General features: G+C 38.9%; 3 protein-coding genes across 5 annotated transcripts; 2 read left to right on the plus strand and 1 right to left on the minus strand.

Moving 5' to 3' along the window:
• The first annotated feature begins 202 nt into the window (after positions 1–202).
• LOC104244166 (aspartic proteinase) lies at positions 203–5,853 on the plus strand. 2 transcript variants are annotated; one of them, XM_009799521.2, is made up of 14 exons: positions 203–397; positions 1,531–1,905; positions 2,016–2,076; positions 2,771–2,865; positions 2,957–3,069; positions 3,265–3,433; positions 3,512–3,551; positions 3,668–3,732; positions 4,249–4,362; positions 4,495–4,559; positions 4,663–4,816; positions 4,883–5,002; positions 5,407–5,495; positions 5,593–5,853. In XM_009799521.2, the coding sequence occupies exons 2-14, from the start codon at positions 1,537–1,539 to the stop codon at positions 5,675–5,677; spliced, it is 1,539 nt and encodes a 512-aa protein (XP_009797823.1). In that variant the 5' UTR covers positions 203–397; positions 1,531–1,536; the 3' UTR covers positions 5,678–5,853. The 2 variants fall into 2 exon arrangements, with proteins under 2 accessions (XP_009797823.1, XP_009797831.1); XM_009799529.2 differs by lacking the exon at positions 203–397 and adding an exon at positions 471–541.
• Positions 5,854–6,771: 918 nt separating this feature from the next.
• Positions 6,772–9,214, minus strand: LOC104244159 (uncharacterized). The gene is made up of 2 exons (XM_009799510.2): positions 8,815–9,214; positions 6,772–7,398 (listed from the first exon to the last, which is right to left on the minus strand). Exons 1-2 carry the CDS (start codon positions 9,098–9,100, stop codon positions 7,022–7,024), a joined length of 663 nt encoding a protein of 220 aa, XP_009797812.1. The 5' UTR covers positions 9,101–9,214; the 3' UTR covers positions 6,772–7,021.
• Positions 9,215–19,294: 10,080 nt separating this feature from the next.
• On the plus strand, positions 19,295–20,412 carry LOC104244150 (uncharacterized). Of its 2 annotated transcripts, none has more exons than XM_009799477.2 (2): positions 19,295–19,762; positions 20,083–20,412. In XM_009799477.2, exons 1-2 carry the CDS (start codon positions 19,318–19,320, stop codon positions 20,379–20,381), a joined length of 744 nt encoding a protein of 247 aa, XP_009797779.1. In that variant the 5' UTR covers positions 19,295–19,317; the 3' UTR covers positions 20,382–20,412. The 2 variants fall into 2 exon arrangements, with proteins under 2 accessions (XP_009797779.1, XP_009797801.1); XM_009799499.2 differs by having other exon boundaries at positions 20,099–20,412.
• The last annotated feature ends 614 nt before the right edge of the window (positions 20,413–21,026 follow it).

Below are 21,026 nucleotides of genomic sequence, written 5' to 3' on the forward strand. Positions count from 1 at the left end.
TCTCGTCGTTTTCAGTGACTTTTAATACTATATCCTTATCAAAAACCTCATTACTTTTCTTTAATCTTCTCCCTTGGACCCACTTTATTCCTATTACACCCTATCCACCGTTGATGTACAAAACCAACGGCTCCGATTATGTAGCAAATGTTTTTCTTCCTAAGAAAGAATTGTTCTCAAAATCAAGAATCTTGGGAAAGCGATTTTGTAACTGATAATCAAAGGTCCAAATTAAATAAATCCAACGGTTGGGAGTTTTTGAGGAACGGTAGCTGATCTCAGCTTAGTGGGTCTGAAAAGTTGGTTCTTCTTTTTTTTCTTCCCTATTTATTGATGCAAAGCATCTCCACTATTCTTATTCACCTTTTCTCTCTCATTTTCTTGCTTCATCAAACTGGTGAGTAGTTATTTTGTTTTTTTTTCTTCTACTTTAAAAAAGATATATCTTTTTCCATTTTTTTGAGATATATTCTTGGTGGTATTTTTCTTTGTTTGTTTGTTTGTTTCAGTGTGATATCAGAGGTTTTGGGCTTTATTTCAAGTATGTGTCTCAAGATTTTAGAACTTTTAAGATTGGGTATTTTTCCATAGCAAGGAAAGAACTAATTCTGTTTATGTTACTTTTTGTTTGTGGAGCTTGGTTTGCTGTTCTCGAGAATTGTTTTTCTGTTCAATAGATGTTGAAAAGTGAGGGGTTGGGTTGGAAATAGTGTTCTGTTCTGTTTAATGCTATTTTCCTCTTTTATGTCATTTGACAATATTTTTGCTTTGAGGGGGTGGCTGTTTTAGAACATAGATTTTGGGAAAATAGTTACCAGGAAAACATGGATTTTGTCACTGTGTAAGTAAACCTTTTGAGTGTGTGTGTGTGGGTGTTGTGTGTTGGAAGCTAAACAAAGCTCCAATATTTAGCTTTAGCTTCTTTGGATTTGAATGTGTACCTAGTTGGCAAGTTATGTCAGAGAACTCGCTCGTCTTTGGTTTCTCCCATTTTTATAGTAGCTTGAGGAATACTTGATATTTAGCTGATAATAAAAGATAAAAAATCATCTTTGCCTTAAAAAGATTAATAACTTATCAGTAAGAGCACAAATGCACAATATATGGGGGAATTCATATAGTCAATCCCATAGCGTGTGATTGAGTCGTAGTTGATTGATTAGTTGATTAGTTTTTCATTCTCATTAGCTTGTCATTTATCCTTTTTACATGCAACTGTAAGTGACAATAACATGCAACGAGGCTTATGGGTTCCTACCGTAATTTTAGATTAATATGCAATAATAACTGGGTTTACAGTTACATATTTACAAATATTTAGTGAATTTCTTAATATAAGGTCTACGCAAAAGTTACTGGTTCCCGGTAACCCGTATTCTATGCTCTAGGTCCGGCCCTGCATGCAACAGGCATAACATGAATGATTTAATCTCTGATCATTTTCTCTTGTTGGTTGAATGTTTATTTATTACTCTTCACTAATAGCTTGGCTCAAATTTATTAACTAAAATGATGATTGAACTTGCATAGGTCAATATGGGAGCAAAATCTTTTCTTGTCGCCTTTTTCCTTTCATTGCTGTTATTTCCTTTGGCCTTCTGTACATCAAATGATGGCTTGGTTAGAATTGGTTTAAAAAAGATAAAATTCGATCAAAACAACCGACTTGCTGCACGCGTCGAGTCCAAGGAGGGGGAGGCTTTGAGGGCCTCTTTTAGGAAGTATAATAATCTCCGTGGTAATCTTGGGGCCTCTGAGGATACAGACATTGTAGCACTGAAGAATTATATGGATGCTCAGTACTTTGGGGAGATTGGTATAGGCAGTCCCCCTCAGAAGTTCACTGTCATCTTTGATACTGGTAGCTCTAATTTGTGGGTGCCTTCATCAAAGTGCTACTTCTCAGTAAGCTTTCTATTACATTTTTACTGTCATAAAACATAACAGAGAAAGCTAATGTTGGCGTATGCATAATTGACGAGCATCCATATTTATGCGTCTCTGTATTTATGCAGGTTCCATGCCTTTTCCATTCTAAGTACAAGTCAAGCCAATCAAGCACTTATAAGAAAAATGGTTTGTGTCTTGACCTTTGTCTATAGCTGAAATTGCTGCATGAAAACATGCTTTTCTCTTAAACTTGTTATTACGCTCAATGCTTGCTTGTAAGAGAAAGTGTTCAATTATTGCGTTTTGAGATCAAAACTGTTAACCCTGCTCCCAACTTAGGAGATTTAAAAAAAAAAAAGAAAATAAAGAAGACCCTTACCATTCTTATTGTTGTCATCCAATTATGTGCCTTGCACCAAAGATTTCTGTTGAAAAATATAACATGCGAGATTATGTTGTTGGCTTTCCCTCCCAAAAGATGTGCTAATGTTATATCTCTGATTTTTTTCTTTCAATTATTGGCAATAAAAGCTTGTGCCTTTTGAACCGTTTTGTCTATCGAGGAACCTGTTATGGTGGAGTTCCTTTATTGAGTTTTGGTATCCATCATAATTTACTTTCCGGGAAAATTGGAGTCTGCTGTGTGATTGACATGACATGATTTTTGATTATTCTTCTCTGTCTGCTTTCTAAGTTTCTACATTCTCGGTAGAGGTAAGATATGCGTACTATCTACCCTCCCCGGACCCCACTTATGGGACTAGGTTTTTTTTGTTGTTGTTGTCGTCATCTACTTTCTAAGTTGGTCAACGTGTTCACTTGGTTGTTGACATAAGAACCTGTTCATTCAAACTTTTTTCCTGTTTAATATGCCATACAGGGAAGTCTGCTGCCATACGTTATGGTACTGGAGCAATATCTGGATTTTTCAGTCAAGATAGCGTTAAAGTTGGTGATCTGGTTGTGAAAAATCAGGTGAATGTGGCTTCCCACTTTGTGTGTGTGTGTGTGTGTGTTTTAAAATGTTTCTCGAGCATATAGTCTCTCATCTTGTTAATGACATCAGGAGTTCATCGAGGCAACCAGAGAACCCAGTGTAACTTTTTTGGTAGCCAAGTTTGATGGTATATTGGGTCTTGGTTTCCAGGAGATTTCTGTTGGAAATGCTGTACCAGTATGGTATGTGGGTTTATTTTGTTTGTGTTCTCTTCTTTCCAAATGTTTCTTCAATTTCCTATTATCCAAGTGCGTGCCTTGTGAATTTCATTATTACATTGAAATGATTTTATCTTCTGGACAGAATTTCATTAACATCTCCTTCTGTATAAAGGTTTAAGTGATACTGGTCTTGACAGTTTCTTCTGTGTTTTATAGGTACAACATGGTCAAACAGGGTCTTGTCAAGGAGCCTGTCTTCTCATTTTGGCTCAACCGAAATACAGAGGAAGATGAAGGGGGCGAAATTGTGTTTGGTGGGGTTGATCCTAACCACTATAAGGGAAAGCACACTTATGTCCCAGTCACACGGAAAGGTTATTGGCAGGTAGATATCCCTATATCTTTGGGAGATTGATGTTTGGCTTTTGCAACCGTTTTCTTACTCTCAGAATATAATTTGCAGTTTGACATGGGTGATGTTCTGATTGATGGTCAAGCTACTGGTATGTTATGTTACTTCCTTTTCTATTTTTTTGTGTGGAGATTTCGAGGATAAGATGAGAGCACTTTCACATGATTTCCATGCTTTTTCGTTGTATTGACATACTGAATACTGTAGGTTACTGTGACAATGGATGTTCTGCAATAGCGGATTCTGGGACTTCTCTCTTGGCTGGTCCAACGGTATTCTCAAAAACATGTTCCATTTTTTGTTCCTCTTATTCAGCTATTATCAATAATGAACTGTCTCATAATTTTTTTTGTACCGTCCTGTTCATGTGTAGGTTTAATTTTTTCGCTGGAATATGAGTTGAATAATAATCAGCCATTCATTTGAAGTATTCTCATTTTTTCCGTTTCTATTCAAAAAAAAAGGAGGATGGCAAGTGCAGTGATATTGATATTCATTCCAGTATCTGGACATACTTCCTTGTTGATTTTCATACCTAAGAAATGTTTCTTTTTACTTTTGATCTGTTGTTTCTGTCTTCTTTGTGTGCTCTTCTTCTTTATTAGGAAAAAAATTGTGCATCTTGAGAACTGCTTCTTAATTGTTTTCTTTTATGGCATGGTTGACAATATGATACAAGGAAAAACTGCAGCTTCTTTTGTCTAGACAATTGTAGTAGTGAAATGCTTTACTACTACATTTCTAGTTCTCATCATTCTTCCCTGTATCCTTCCTCCTCTATCTTGCAGACTGTAGTCACTATGATTAATCATGCCATTGGCGCCTCGGGGGTTGTAAGCCAACAATGTAAAGCTGTTGTTGAACAGTATGGACAAACAATAATGGATATGCTTTTAGCAGAGGTGAGCAATTATTTGTTTTAGTTGATAGTTTTTTGTTGTTTTTACCAATAGTTTTCCGTGGTATCTGCAAAGAGGATGGTTTCATGCTACTAGTTGCCTTCCCAATATTCTGATGCATTGGCGTCTTAACAGGCACATCCAAAGAAGATCTGCTCACAGGTTGGGTTATGCACCTTTGATGGAACTCGTGGCGTTAGGTTAGGCTTCAGACCCTTTCTTTCCTCGCCTTGGCCAATCATTTGATATGGTAAATCCTATTATAAAATGTGTGCTGAGTGGATTTATGTCCTCCACGTGTAGTATGGGCATTGAGAGTGTTGTGGATGAGAATGCTGGCAAATCTTCAGGACTGCATGATGCTATGTGCTCCGCTTGTGAAATGGCGGTTGTCTGGATGCAGAACCAACTTAGACAGAACCAGACCCAAGAACGCATCTTGAACTATGTGAATGAGGTAAATAGCATGAGTCACATGCTTTCTCTTCTCATCTTAAGTTAGATTACTGACCATCTTTAACAGCTTTGCGAGCGACTACCAAGCCCAATGGGACAATCAGCTGTTGATTGTGGAAAGCTTTCTGGCATGCCTAGTGTTTCCTTCACAATTGGTGGCAGAACATTTGACCTCTCTCCTGAGGAGGTTTGTCTGATATCAATCTTGCGTAGTGTACATGGCGTCTTCTCATTTTGTAAATGGCTTTGATTTTTCTGAACAAAGTGATTGGTTGTAGAATCCTTTTGTCATGTTTCAGTTAGGCAGTTCATTTCTTTGTGGTTTTCACTAGATTAGCTAGCAAGGTGTTACTCTGCTTTCAAGAGAAGTACACTTGTCTTTTAGAAAATTTCAACCATGACAGCTAAGTGTCGTTTGGATAATTAATGATATTGAAGCGTGTCGAGCTTTAATATCAGTTTCTTTGCTTGATAAGTTAACTTGTGATCGGATAATTAATGTTATTGAAGTGTGTCGAGCTTTGATATCAGTTTCTTTGCTTGATAAGTTCATATGATTGTACTAAGCTTGCATGCTTTTCTTGTCACCAGTACATACTCAAGGTGGGCGAGGGTCCTGCTGCACAATGTATTAGTGGCTTCATTGCCTTGGATGTTCCTCCACCCCGTGGACCTCTCTGGTATGTTTTCTTTTCGTCTTAACGCACAAATGCGTGGATTCTGTTATTACCAGCTCCCTTTTGATAATGTTGTTTGCTTATGGCTTTGGTGGTGCAGGATCTTGGGGGATGTTTTCATGGGTCGATATCACACCGTCTTTGATTCTGGAAAACTTAGAGTTGGATTTGCAGAAGCAGCTTAGTGAAATATAAAATGCAAAACCCCCTGTTCCCTTGCTCCCAAATGTTGTAGTGACTGGCCCTTAAGTAGGTCATCAGCAAATGGGATTGTAAAAGTGTGAACCTAGGGTATTGCAAGAGAAAAACCGTGTAAATATTGGCTTCTCTCCTTGACAAGATATGCGGTACTGTTGGTGTATGCTTGTTCTTATTGTTGTTTTTCTTGTGTGTATGTATCGTGGCGTAATACAGGTTGAATGTTAAAATCTTTTGCTGCAAAAATCAAATTTAATACTGCCTTTGGCAAGAAAGTTCAAGCAATTAGACCTAGCAATTAAGTTGTACGTAAAAGTAGCGTGCATTACTAACCGGTATCAAACGACTAATGAGCATCAGGTCCGAATGATGCAGGGAAGATATAGTTTCGTGGTGTTTACTTAATTTCAACTTTAAGATTAAATTGATAATACAAGTCTTAATTATGGTAAATTGATGAAGTCTTTTTTGCAAAGGTGACAAATATTTTCCAATAAACAAAGGTGGATGTAACCTTTGTTAATGACCTTTATGACCTCCTGTGGGTAACGTATTTTTCCTTTTAGAGTGCTTTCATACGATTACGTTGGCTCATTATATTAGTGGATTGTGCTCAAGGGTTAGTAAATAGAATTGTATAACATGTGTAGATTCACAACTAGAGGGTTGGCTAAATGTCTGACGAGTCTACGTAGATAAAACTTGACTAGTACTTATCCTTCTGCTGTATTAGGATTGAGTTCACTCAACTTCCGGCCACGTTAAGCCCTTTTTTCTCTTGTTTTTAAGACAAGATAAATGAAGTTCACTAACGTCACCAAGGCATGGTAATTAATTTTCTGACAGTTAAGTTCATGTGACATGCTTCTAGGTGAAGAGAAAAAAAATAAAACGTTCATTATCAGAAGAAAGTGAAAAGCTAGAAGATAAAAAGAAGTGCACCTCGAATGCGCAAAATTTCCTTGAAAATCAATTGCACTTCAAGACAGTATTAGGATATCAAAATTGAAACTACAAAGTACTTTTTAGAAAGCCGTCTTGACAGATGAATTTGGCAAGAACAGCAGATATAGACAAGTTGTACTTTCAGAAGGCTTAGTAAACTAAATGAGGAAAGACTCCATCCGTCAATGCAGCTTTTTAGGACAAATATTTGAAGACCTCCATAGAGCCTAGTCCGGAGTGAAATAACAAAAATTTATGGTAACTCATAATTTCCTATAACAAAAATATGGATTTTGAGCACGAATAATTCTAAGCTATTGAAAGAAAATCATAATAGACAACTTCACAATGATGAGTAGGGACGACATGTGAGACGAGATTCCTTATCAATCCTTTTTGCTATCAGATGACAATCTCTGATCCAGTGCTTGCAATTGAGCGCGGAGATTCTGGTTATCCTCAAGTAAGTAATCATTTTCAAGACGAAAGTTTTCTGATTGCTTTTTAAGAGCAACTGAATTGGCTTCTGCATCGCTTGTTTCTCTAGCCTTTTCCTCCAGACATAACTCCAACTTCTTTATTTTTAAACGCAATGCACTAGCCTCTTCCTCCAAAGACTTCATATCGTCAGAAGCTCCGTTCTTCCCATCCTCAAAGCCTCTGTTTTGCTTATTCACAGCTTCCATGCTCTTTCTCCTCATACGAAGTTCTCTTATATAGTGGTGCAGTCTGTCAACCATCAGAGCAAGGAATAGGGAAAAACCTGTACAAAACTCCCATGTGAGACTCAGACTCGGAAGAAAGCCGTTAGTGGGGATAAGAAGAATGAAGAGAGAAAAGGCAACAAACTTATAACCCCTTTGATAAGAGAGACATGCTCATCAATGGAAGCATTAACCCCTTTAAAAGTAAACAAATTCTTTAATTAACAACTTTCTGGTTTATTTCTCAAATTAATATGCATAGATAACATCAAGCAGAAAGCACATCAAGTTCATTGCAAGCCCTAAAGAGATCTTTCTGGTTTATATGCTTTATTTATAGTTCTTCTAATACCTTTATGTTTAAGGACAGATATCCAATGTATCACTTCATGTAACATAAGAGAATAATTTTAGAAAATTAAATAAGCCCCGTGGTGCAAAAAGAACTGTAGTTTGAGAACTTAAACACATGTTATAGACTATAGACAAAAATTCCATCCAAGCATCTACACTTATTGATTGGAGGGGTTGCAAGAAAGCCAGGAGAATTGCTTGTACAAGGGAAGGAAAATAACAAAAAAGAGATTCTTTCTCAAATTTGGTTTTAAATCGAACTTATATCTAAGATCTTTTGAGAGTAAAACTCAGTCTGTAACATCCAAATGAAACAAAAGCTATTCCCTCTGTCATCAATAAACGATTCTTTGTAAGTGAAACCATGTAAAAACTTTAGTTCCAAGTCAGTCATTGATGTTTATCAAATTTCACTACTAACATAAGATATAACTAATTATTCAATTTATTGAAGGATCGAATCCAAAAAAAAACTTAGAGAGAAAAAAAAAAGCATCAGTTTGCAGTTAATAAAAGAACACAAGCTATTGGTGTTATTGAAAGCCAAAACCATATACATGTTAGTGGCAAAGGCAGAAATTTTACCGAGGAAATTTGAAAAAAAGGCTATTTTGTTTGTAGGGATTCTACAAGTCGACATACACATAAAGATTTTTTCACCTATATACACGGTACAATGTCTAGGGATTAAACAGTTGATATATATACATAAAGATTTTATTCACCTATATACCCAATATAATTTTGTGGCTAAGAGGATTCATTTGAACCCCTTATTGGTGGCGGAGCCACATATATTCAAGGGATGTGACCCCTTCATCGAAAAATTACATTGCGCAGCTAGGTAATTCTTTTTTATGTACATATACATGACTTCTTTATATTTTGACCTTTCTTGGTGAAAATCCTAGCTCCGCCACAGCCTCTTCCTCTACCACTGAGAAAACGGCAGGAGACACACATGCATAAACACAACTATATGATATGCATACATCTATATACAATAAATTACAACTAGTTGTGCACGTAGTACACATTCTTTAATTTTAGCAACAAAATTTATAAGATCGTATATCAATTGCTAAATCACTCAAATCCATAGAAACAGATTGAGAAATTACCCATGAGAGAAGCTTCTAGAAGATGTTGAGCCATAAGAATCTGATCAGTAGGGGTAATATTGCCATCTTCATCGATCCAGCGTTTGCGGATCGACACCACACTGTAGATGGTTGACAGCATGACCATGAAGATGGTTCCGCCGATGGTTTTGACGACAATTGGGCCGCGGCCTCTCTTAATACGATCCAGGCCCATTATTACCACCTTCCTCAACGGCGTCTTGAATACGAACAACACGATTAACGCCATTTCGGCGAATATCACACTGAATAGCACTTGGATCATTCTCCTGGATTTTGTTTTTTCTTTCCTTTTTCAGATCGAGAGAGATGGGGTCTGAGCAGTTGGCGAGCGTTTAGTGCATGTGCACCAAGATAAAAAAGAAGAGAAGCCTCATTTAATTTTGTTTCGAATCGAGCAAATAAATACTGCCTTCGTTTTAAGGAAAAAAAAAAACTATTTCCATGTTACACATTTAGTAATTAGTATAGTAGTATATTTTTATCTTAATTTCTATTTAATCTTATGTTAATAAATTTATTTGATTGAGTGTAAACACTGATCTGAGTAAGTTTTCACCCTTGGTCTAATTTGTTTGATATTTGTCAATCATCCGTGTTTGAATTTCATCAATTTGTTAAAGTAAAATCGGATGTGAATTAATTTTGTTTACCCCAAAAATGAGTAATAATTAAATTTGTACGCGGTTTAAAGGATATGTGGTTTAATTCAATACGAATAGTTAAGAATAACAAATAGATGAATTAAAGACAAAATAACGATCAAACCAATTGCGATGTAATGACCAAGCCTGATCTTAGATTGAACAGTGGGACTCGTCCTCGATTGGGCCCTCAGTACAAGCTCGGTCGCGAGTAAAGAAAAGATCAAGTGATGCCTTGAACAGTAGCTAGAAGACAGAAGTAAACTTTTATTGGTTTGAATTGCGTGTTACAATGTGTCCGATCAAAGAAAAACTCCCCCTTATATAGCAGGAGAATTTCAATCTTAGTACAAGTCTAAAAAAGGTAAAAATCTTCTTTTCTCGGTAATTGTTGATCTACAATTAATACTGAACAGGATTCACGCCGTAATGTCTGGTTGACGGCGAATAATATGGCCCCCTATCTGTCATGCGTAACTGATCACCGCATCTCCCGAGGTCCAGAAGCCATGCTTGGTCTGGGGTATGTCTCTTTACCGTGCCCAACCTCAGATACATCATTCATTTTTTCTGAGTCTTGATATGAGGGGTTCATGACCCCGATTATGATCATGTCGATCCGTGCTTCCCCTTCGTTCTCTTACCGGAGAATCGAGGAAAACTTTACCCCCGATTTTACATGTATACAAATAGTTCCCTCGTTTTCCGAAAAATAGATTTATCGAAGCGACGGGAAGCGATAAATTAACCCCGGTTCCTTCCTTCGTACGTTACAACCGAGTTGATGGGTCAACGAAACGTCCCATCAGTCGCGCTGTTCTGAATCCGAACACGTGTTAGCCGCCGATTGACTGTCCTTGAATGCGAAATGTCACGCATTGATTTTCCTTCTTCTTTAAAAGCTCCGACCCTTCACTTCTTCACTTTTCAATTCCAGAGCTCTTTGATTTACCCTTGAATTCTCCACTTAACTCTAACTTCTTCAAATCTTCATACATTGCTTCTTAGATCTTCATATCTTCATATCCAAATCCACATACTTCTTCTTTAAATCTTCAAACCATACCTTCATACCTTCATCTCCATCTTCAAATCTTCATCCTCATCTTTAAATCTTTATATTTTTCTTCAAACCTTCATATTTTCCGGAATCTGATGGCAAAAACTTCCAAATCTGTACCTCAGCAAACTGCCTGATTTCCAACCCGGCCACGGATGTCGAGGCGACCATTCCTGAGGTGGTCATGGAGCCTCCCTTGAAGAGTTTCATTCCCGATGGCTGCTCCATTGAAAATGACTTTAAAGTCGAGAAGGCATCCAGTCAACAGGACCGAGGCAAAGGAGTATGGAGGTACATATGCTCCGTTACCGAGGACACACTCCCCACAGTTCAAGTGGACTGCAACTGTAAGGGCAAGGAGGTGGCCGTTCCCGAGCCCATTGAAGATATCACCACTCATGTGGAGGGGTATCTAAGTGTTTATACTTACTCCTTCACGCTCACCCCGATGGACCCTCTAATCCTCGACTTCTGCAAAAGGTACGTGATTTGCCTTGAGTAGATTCACCCGTCCTTTTGGAGGATCGTAATCCTCCTCCGTCACTTCGTAAAAAATACTGAAGCACCTCGGTTCACCCTCGACCTCTTGCTTCATCTCTATAGTCCCCGAGTCTTCTGAGGGGGGATGATCAAGCTCATTCGTCGAGCAAGTAAAACTCCATTCTCAAGCATCAGTGAAGATCGCGATTGAGGTTGGCAGTGGAGGTTCGTTCGGGTGAAAATCGAAGACCTCATTCCCCTTGAATTTCTACCGTTCCCTGAAAAGTGGAACTCATCCTGTAAGTCTTCTCCTTTTCGAGTGCCTGCTATTTCCTTTTGTTCTTTTTCTAATTACATGTGTCTACCGTTGTGCAACGATCGCCTAAGTTACCAATGCATTCCCCCCTTCAAGGATTGGATCAAGGGGATTTGCAAACAAATGTCTTACTTCGAGCGCGAATGGTGCAAGCTCTCGAAGGGCAAGTGGGATGCCTGTTCCCATGGTGAGCCTTCTGCCCGAATAATTGCATATACATACTTTTATTTATGCTAAGTCTTTTTCCTTTTCACATATTTTCCCAAGACCACTGAGCTTCGACCATTGGATAAGGATGAGGCCCCATCTACGCTTGCTGAAATCTCCTCTTCGGGATAGCCCGAAGATGCCGCAATGGAGGAGAAAAAGAAGAAAAAGAGGAAATTCTCTGGCTCCCCGGATGCCGAGGTGAAGAAGAAGAGGGTTGCTGTCCGAGTCCGGAAAAGCAACAAGAAGAACATCAAAGACAGGGTACCGGACCCCTACTCCTTCTTCCGGCTCAGAGATTACCCTGAGGACGATGATCTTGAGTTCATTGCTCACGGGTATACCATCGACGAGAGATAGCAGACGACAACTGGAGAAGGTGGCCAAGAGGTTGATCCCCCTATAATTCGGGAACCAAAAGAAGAATCGGAGGCCACGGACTCCCGAGAAGGCGCTCCTGTCCCAAAGGAAGTAGCTGGTGTCATCGATATCGCGAAGATGCTGTCCCACATAGAGTCCATGCTCGAAGATGCTCAAGCCGACAAAGAAGTTCTCATGCCTTGTAGAAGGGAGATTCACGTTTTTCTTTATCGTGTCTTCTTTATCCTTGTTTTTGGTTACAAGCAAGGTGGTGATAGTCTTTATCTTGTTTTCAGTTGCGCGTGGTGTTTCTTTATCACGTTAATTGATTCCAAGTTGTGACTTTAGGAACTTTTTAGTTCATGATCATTCAAGAACAAGTTTCTTGATTTAAATTAATTCTTTTGATTTCTTAGAATCATAACTTTTATTGAATTGATGCAGCATCAATATTTACTTGTTTTGAATGAGTAAATAGTCTTTCTTATTACTTAGATTGTCATCTTTCACCTCGTTTTTAAATCATCAGATTCCGAGTCCTAAAACTTGAGATATGTTGTTTCTTGAAATCAACCCACAAATCACTTTCATTTCAAGATCTTGATCCTAATAGGTTGGTTTTTTGTGGACTCGAAGAATCACATCACAGTTCCCTACCCCGAGTATGGATCTCGATCATAAAAGAACGGTTGTTCTTACTATCCCGGTAGATGCTCGGGCATTGTACGCCCCAGTGGGTGTGGCCAGCTATCTTCGATGCCTGGTGACCGAGGAGGACTTGGCGAAGATGAACGAAGTAGGCACATCGAGCCTCTTCAACGAGGTGCAACATGCATTGAAATGGGTAAGGTTCCTATCCCTCGTATGCTTTGCAAATTTTGCTTAGTTTTAGCATGTTCTAACGACCTTATTGTTTTTCAGGCTTTGGTTCTCTATCATGAAAGCTCCATTCGGTCTTGAATGGAAATCAGCTAGCTAGAGTTCGAGATCAAAGAGCAGGTCCAGAAGAAGGACATGTATAGGGCTCTTAGCGAACAACAAGACGAGGCCCTCAATGACCTCTCAGTTCTCAGAGCAGAGATGAAAAAGGCACAAAAGAAGGCCTCGTATGTGAAATGGAAGCATGCCGATCTGGTCGAGAGGGTAAGGATCTTTGTGGCTAAAAACGAGAAGCAACTCGTAATGACTAACGACGCAACTTCGTAGGTCCAAGTGAAAATAGACTTCATTGACCAGCTTCGGGCCGAGATGGACGAGGTCAAGACCATAACCGAGGCGCTGAGGGGTAGGATGGACTTGTTGGCTTCAGAAAAATAGGCCACAAAAGAAGAGCTGGCATCGGTAAAGGACCAGCTCGGGGTGGAAAAAGACAAGGCTGACAAGTGGTCATGACTAAACAATAAACTCCGAGCACAACTGGATTCAGCTGTCAGAGAACGGGATGCCCTTGGCCAGGAATATACTGCGCTGAAGTCCAAATTGGAGGCAACTCTGATTGATTCCTTCAAAGTCGAGGAAATACAGGCCCAATATAAGGCTGATGTGGAGATAACCGAGGAACCCTGTACATGTCCTTATCTGAGGAGAACCGGCCCAACGCGGATATTATTCGAGGATCTCGAGATGAACCGACCCAATGCGGCTATTGCCTGGTCAATCTTTGAACTGCCTTGATGTTGTCGACATGGTGATGTCCTCTATGGACTTTATTTTGTCGGGGTTGATCTCTATCCCTCGATTAGATACCATGAACCCGAGAAATTTGCCCGAACTAACCCCAAATGCACACTTTTCCCGGTTTAGCTTCATGTTGTACTTCCTTAGTATGTCGAAGGTTTTCTAAAAATGTTTCAAATGGTCCTCTGCTCGTAGGTACTTGACCAACATATCGTCAATATAAACTTCCATTGATTGTCAATTTATTCTTCGAATATCCGGTTTACTAGGTATTGGTAAGTGCCACCAACATTCTTTAATCCGAATGGCATTACGTTATAGTAGTTGGTGCCAAACTTTGTTATGAAAGAAGTTTTTTCTTGGTCGTCCGGGTCCATCCTAATTTGGTTGTACCTGAAGTAGGCGTCGAGAAAATTTAGTATCTCGTGCCTGGCCGTTTCGTCGATCATTCGATCGATGTTAGAAAAATGGAAAGAATCCTTTGGGCATTCTTTGTTTAGATCCTTATAATCTACGCACATCCTTTGTTTATTTCCTTTTCAGGCACTACCACTATGTTAGCTAACAAATCCGGGTATTTAACCTCCTGGACGGAACCTATTTTTAGAAGTTTGGATACCTCATCCTTTATGAACACGTGTTTGATCTCGGACTTTGGCCTTCTCTTCTACTTGACCGGATGGAACTTTGAATCCAAACTCAGCTTGTGAGTGGTTGCCTTCGGTCGGATCCTTGTCATGTATATATGGGACCAAGCAAGACAGTCGGCGTTAACTTTAAGAAAATCAATATGTTTTTTCCTAAGCTCGGGGGTTAACCCCATTCCCAATTATACCTTTTGACTGGTAGGTGCTTGATTAATATAACTTGTTCCAACTCCTCGACCGTTGATCTAGTGGCGTCGGTGTCATCTAGAGCTATGAATGATCTAGGGACGCTGTAATCTTCCCCATCTTCCGCTCCTTATTCTTCCTGTTTATGCGGTTCGGCTGAGGCCAGTATTATTGATTGCTATTTAGTCTCTTCTTTTTTTGGTCAGCTCCTTGCTTCCCGATGTTGAGAACGTGGGCACTGAGATTACTTCATCAGCAACAAATATTTCCCTTTCGACTGATTGTTCTCTGTAGACCGTTTTGACTCCCCCCGTCATGGGAAATTTCAGTGCCTGGTGTAAGGTCGAAGGTATTGCCCTCATGTTGTGGACCCATGTCCTTCCGAATAGTGTGTTGTACCTCATATCACCTTCGATCACGTAGAACTTTATTTCTTGGGTTGTCTTGACAGTGTTTACCAGCAAAGTTTTTTCTCCTTTCGTGGTCTCACATGCCATATTGAACCCATCCAATATCTGGACCGCCGGTACAATTTGGTCCTGTAATCCAGTTTCTCTACGACCCTTGACTTGAAGATGTTGGCGGAGCTACCTGGAATAATCAACACACGTTTAACCTAAGATTTATTGATAAGTACAGATATTACCAGTGCATCATTATGAGATTGCACGATGCCCTCGGCATCCTCGTCGCTGAACGAGATAGCTCTCTTTGAAACGTAATCCCGGGTGCATTTTTTCCTCATAATAGACACTTTAGTGCATTTTATCATTGGCCCTTGGGGGACCTCGGATCCACCAATGATCATGTTGATCACGTGCTGAGGCTCGTCTTATTCGACCTGTTTGTTGGTGTCCCTGTTTCTGAAGTGGTTTTTGGCTCGCTCACTTAGAAATTCTCGAAGGTGTCCATTTTTAAACAATCAAGCAACTTCTTCTCTTAACTATCGACAATCATTGGTCCTATGACCGTGAGTGCCAAGATACTTAAACTTTAGATTATGATCTCTCTGGATAGAGTCGGAGTGCAATGGTTGAGGCTACTTGGTCTCTCTGATGCGCCCTATGCTGACACGATGCTTGCAGCATCTATGTTGAAGTTGTATTTTGATAATCTTGGTGCTTCCCTACTCCCGGGAGACCAATAAAAATTGCTCTTGCTCATTAGGTCCCTGCTGCTCATCCCTCGATCACTTCTCTTCTTGTTCCTAGTTAGGTCACACTCGGATACATTTCCCTTACGGTCTGCACTGTATGGATGATATCGATCTCGAACGTGCCTTGACTCCTGATCAATGACTCTCTTAGATCTATCATCAGTTCTAATGGGGTAAATAGATCCAGAATGAGCCCCAAGTTGATCGTCTTCGACCCTAATCTTCAATTGGTACTTTTTGTGGACGTCTGTCCAGGTCACCACTAGGTACTCCACGAAATTTTGTTTTAGCTGTTGAGAGGCCACCTAACTTCGAGGATTGAGCGACTGAGTGAATGCTTGAACGACCCAATCATTTACAATCGGTGGCAGATCTATCCGTTCCATATAGAATCTTGACACGAACTCCCTGAGCATCTCGTTATCTCTTTGTTTGAACTTGAAAAGGTCGGATTTTCTGGTCTTGACCTTGATAGCCCCGACATGGGCCTTTATGAAGGCATTTGCAAGCATAGTAAACGAGTCAATAAAATTGGGAGGCAAGTTGTGATACCATATCATTGCCCCGTTGGACAGAGTTGCCCCAAACGTTTTTAGCAACACCTACTCGATTTCGTCATCTTTCAAGTCGTTCCCTTTGATTGCGCATGTATAGGAGGTTACGTGCTCATTTGGATCCGTGGTCCCATATACTTGGTAATGTCGGGCATTTGAAACCTCTTTGAGATCGACTTCGGTGCTGCGCCTGGGGGGAAGGGCTTCTAGATAATTTTTTTGGAATCTGGTCCTTTCAGTATCGGAGGTGCCCCCGGAATCTGATTGAACCTGGAGTTGTATGTTTCCACCTTCTTGTTGTTGGCCTCGATCTTTTTCTCACCTGACTCCACCCATTTTGTTAATGCTTCGAGCATCTTCATTACCTCTGAAGCTTCTCTAGGCTCAGCTTCACCCGGTCTTATGACAACTTGTTCGTTTCTCCGAATATTTTCTCGGGATTATTTAGGCTCGACCCTATTAGGGATGTGGATTTGGTTATATAGTTGTGCTATTGCCACTTGTTGAGCTTGAAAATTTCGAAAATCAATCATAGGCTCACCCCATCACCTTCATCCTTAGGCACTTCTCGGGCCATTGGCCGGGGCCCCGCAAATACTGTATTCGGGGTCAGTTTGCAAATTGATGTTAATGGCCACTTGCGAGTTAGCATCGACTAGGTCGGTGGCTTGGACACCATTGGGATCGGTAGGAAGCACATCATTAATGGGTGCCACTTTGTTATTTTCTCCATGATGGCCTCACTCTGCTTCAACGTTTAAGTGAGTAGACTGAGAGTTTGACATTCTTAGGCTGACCTGGAAGTTAAGATTTCAAAGAACAAGCGCAAAATAGGGTGTGTTATGGAGATTCGTATCAAATCACCACTATTATCCTTAGCCCCATGGCGGGCGCCAAACTGTTTACCCCAAAAATGAGTACCAATTAATTTGTACGCGGTTTAAAGGATACATGGTTTAATTCAATACGAATATTTAAGAATAACATATAGATGAACTAAAGACAAAATAACGATCAAACCAATTGCAATGTAATGACAAAGCCTGATCTTAAATTGAACAGTGGGACTCATCCTTGATTGGGCCCTCGGTACAAGTTCTGTCGTGAGTAAAGAAAAGATCAAACAAGTGATGCCTTGAACAATATCTAGAAGATAGAAGTAAACTTTTTTTGCTTTGAATTGCGTGTTATAATATGTTAGATCAAAGAAAAAGTTTCCCTTTATATAGTAGGATAATTTCAGTTCTAGTACAAGTCTAAAAAAGGTAAAAAATCTTCTTTTCTCGATAATTGTTGATCTATAATTAACACTGAATGGGATTCGCGCCATAATGTATGGTTGAGGGCGAATATTATGGTCCCCTATCATTCATGCGTAACCGTTCACCGCATCTCCCGAGGTCTAGAAGCCATGCTTGGTCCGGGATATGTCGTTTTACCGTGACCGACCTCAGATACATCGTTCATTTTCTTCTAGTCTCAATATGAGGGGTTCGTGATCTCGATTATGATCATGTCGATCCGTGCTTCCTCTTCGTTCTCTTACCGGGGAATCGGGAAAACTTTGCCCCCAATTTTACCCGAATACAAATTTACTTTCAATAAACGTGAAATATTAATCAATCATGCAACAAAGTATCAGAGTTGTATTAATCATATCAATATAACACGATAATAGATTATAATTGTAAGTCAATATTTATTTAATTGGAATTTTGGAAGGGGCAGAAAGTATGTCATTTAAGAAAATCTTCTCATAAATTAAAAACTTCTTTGTAATTGACTTTCTTTTAGAAATTAAATTAAAACATCTAATGGGTGTTGAAAGCTTCGTGTACACCTATTAAACAAATTTTTATGTATTTTGGTATAGTTTTTGTTAGGGCTGTGCATAGATCGGATTTAGAACATTTCGGATTCCATAAAATGTAATCCGAATCCGATCTGAATTATATCAGATTGGATCGGATTATTAAAATTCGGATCGGTTTGGTGATCGGATTTTCGGATCGGATTGTAGTGGTAGTTAAGTCTTAATATATGTTTGCTCTTTTAATCTGTATAAGCTTTGATTTTCTTAAACATCTTTCTAATATTTGCTAACTTCTTATTCCCCCACCATCACCCAAAACGTACCTCGCCTCTTCCCTGCAGACTATGCACATCAGTAGGTTGATTCTTTATATAGTTGTTTGCGGATGGAACTGCATAGGAGGATAATTACCTACAAATTACTACCATTGATTGTACAGTAGTGAAATATTAACATAGGATGAGTGTTTGCTTAATTACTTATAAAATCAACAGTGTTTTTCCCATTGCAAAATCTTCCAGTAGATTTTCCACTAGGATAATCAACACTATTGTAAGGGAAATTAACTTTAATAACTGTACCAAAATGGTTGTTATTTCCAACGTCTACAAGGGAGTCACCAAACATGTACGTTGTTGGCACTGGCTGTGCTACACATAGTTTAAAACATAAGAGAAAGAAAGAAGAAAACAACAAGAAGAAACTCAAAAAGAAGAAGAAGAAGCCATTAATGTTTAAAGCTAATAAATTCAGATTTCAGATCGGATTGGGTTCAAACTATACAAATCCTAATCCAATCCAAAAATCCAAAATTTTAATAAATTAAATCCGAATCCGATCCAAATATCCGAAATCCAAAATCCGAAATTGAGCGGATCGGATCGGATTTCGGATATCCGATCCAAATGCACAGCCCTAGTTTTTGTTGAGGAACCAGAGAAAGAAAATTATAGGAACGACAACGACCTGATACAACTTGTGTAGTTAACTTCTGGTGATGGTGAATACTCGTTGACAAGTTTTTACTATTCTTTTAATAGTATTTTTTGGCTTTATTAAGGGATTACTTTATCGAATCACCTCATTTTTCTTGAAATTTTATAAATAAAAAATGTTATGTTTGTCGATTAAAGAAAAATAAAATAAAAAGAACATTCCCTGCTCACTATGAGTTCTACATCGAAAGTTTCAGCGATTATATAGATGGCCTATACGTAGATCTATTTAAACAGATTTTTATAGTCAGATCCACTTTTGTTGGCTATTTTCCTGCAGTATGGCAAAATAAAAATAAACACTTCTCTTTGATCCTCACATTTAGGCTGATGCACTTTTTGGATGGTTTGAATGATACTTATGACCAAGCTCGAAGACAAATTTTGATGAAAACGACTGAACATACACTCAACCAAGCATATGCTATGATCACACAAGATGAAAGCCAACAATCTTTGGGTGGTAGTGAAATGGCAGAAAATGTGGATTCTATGGCAATGCAAGTTGGAAGAGGTCAAGTTTTTCGAGGAATGAAACAATTGCTACAATGTGAGCATTGCCATAGGAAGGGCCACACCAAGGAGAATTACTTCAAAATCATTGGTTGCCCTAAAGATTTCAAAGGGAAGAAGAATTATCAGACTAGAGAATATATGACTAAAGGACCTTTCACTGAAGCCAATAATGTGGAAGAACCGGCAACTTCCAATTCACGTGGAGTAGCACAACAAAAGGGAGATTACTTCTTTAATAAAGCACAGTACCAGCAGATACTTCACTTGCTCATCAAGGATTCAAATGTTGATAATCAGACACAAGCAAACATGGCAGGTAATATTGTATCTCTTGCCTTAAGTGTCTATAATGACAATTGGATAGTGGGCTCAGGGGCCACACATCACATAACATCTTCACTAGAATTACTACAAGATGTCAAGAATGTAGACAATTGTAAAAGATAAAAGGTGAGATTACAAATGAAGACAGTACTGATGTTACACATATTGGTAGTACACAGATTTCAGTAGATACTAAAATGGAAAATGTGTTGTATGTTCATGACTTTAAGTTTAACTTAATGTCAATTTCAAAGTTAACTAGGGACTTACAATGTGGTGCTTTATTCCTGCCCAAAATATGTGTCTTTCAAGACCTTTACAATGGCAGGGTGAAGGGGATTAGTAAGGAAATTGGTGGCCTTTATCTGATAAGAGGAAGAAGAACAAAACAAATAGCTGCTCATATCAAGTCAGTGGAGAAGAACAAAGATACAAGAGAACTTTGGCACAGGAGATTAGGACATCCTTCATTTGCAGTAATGCAACATGTTTCTTTTTTGCATAATAAAGTAGACAGTACAATACACAATAAATGTTCTGTTTGTCCATTAGCTCAGCAACATAGGTTAAACTTCCCTATTAGCGAGCACCTAATTAATAAGCCTTTTTAGCTTGTTCACATGGATGTATGGGGACCTTATAAGGTAGCTACACATGTTAATAAGCATTACTTTCTTACAATTGTTGATGATTATACTAGAGCAACCTGGATTTTTCTCATGCAGTTGAAAAGTGAAACAATCATATTTCTAATTCATTTCTTTTGCATGGTACATAATCAATTTGGTGTTTGTGTTAAGACAGTTAGGACAGACAATGGTAAAGAATTCTTTAACCATCAATGGAATGTTTTCTTGCAAAATTATGGAGTAATTCACCAAAGTAGTTGTGGGCACACCCCACAAAAAAATAGAGTGGCTGAAAGAAAACATAGACACATCTTAGACACTACAAGAGCACTAAAGTTTCAGGCTGGAATACCAAGTAAGTTTTGGAAGGAATGTATGTAAACAACTATTTATCTTATAAACAGACTTCCTACTAGAGTACTAGGTGGTAAGAGCCTTTTTGAGTTGCTTCATGGAAGACAACCCTCACTAACACATCTGAAAACTTTTGGATGTTTGTGTTATGCTACAAATGTGGTGAAGGAGAACAAATTTGGACCCAGAGCCATCGAAGCTATTCTAATGGGTTATTCTACTACTCAAAAGGGATATAGATTGTTTGACAGAAAGACTAACTCCTTCTTTGTA

This window comes from Nicotiana sylvestris, chromosome 2 (genome assembly GCF_000393655.2).
Source record: "Nicotiana sylvestris chromosome 2, ASM39365v2, whole genome shotgun sequence".
Taxonomy (NCBI): domain Eukaryota; kingdom Viridiplantae; phylum Streptophyta; class Magnoliopsida; order Solanales; family Solanaceae; genus Nicotiana; species Nicotiana sylvestris.

Bases quoted from the DNA above. Each gene is read 5' to 3' on its own strand.
- LOC104244166 (XM_009799521.2), top strand. From the start codon at position 1,537: ATGGGAGCAAAATCTTTTCTTGTCGCCTTTTTCCTTTCATTGCTGTTA. The intron at 2,077-2,770 runs GTTTGTGTCTTG...TATGCCATACAG, and splicing joins AAGCACTTATAAGAAAAATG to GGAAGTCTGCTGCCATACGT. The intron at 3,733-4,248 runs GTATTCTCAAAA...TCTATCTTGCAG, and splicing joins CTCTCTTGGCTGGTCCAACG to ACTGTAGTCACTATGATTAA.
- LOC104244159 (XM_009799510.2), bottom strand. From the start codon at position 9,100: ATGATCCAAGTGCTATTCAGTGTGATATTCGCCGAAATGGCGTTAATC. The intron at 7,399-8,814 runs GTAATTTCTCAA...AGTTTTGTACAG, and splicing joins TCTAGAAGCTTCTCTCATGG to GTTTTTCCCTATTCCTTGCT.
- LOC104244150 (XM_009799477.2), top strand. From the start codon at position 19,318: ATGAAAACGACTGAACATACACTCAACCAAGCATATGCTATGATCACA. The intron at 19,763-20,082 runs GTAATATTGTAT...GTGTCTTTCAAG, and splicing joins GACACAAGCAAACATGGCAG to ACCTTTACAATGGCAGGGTG.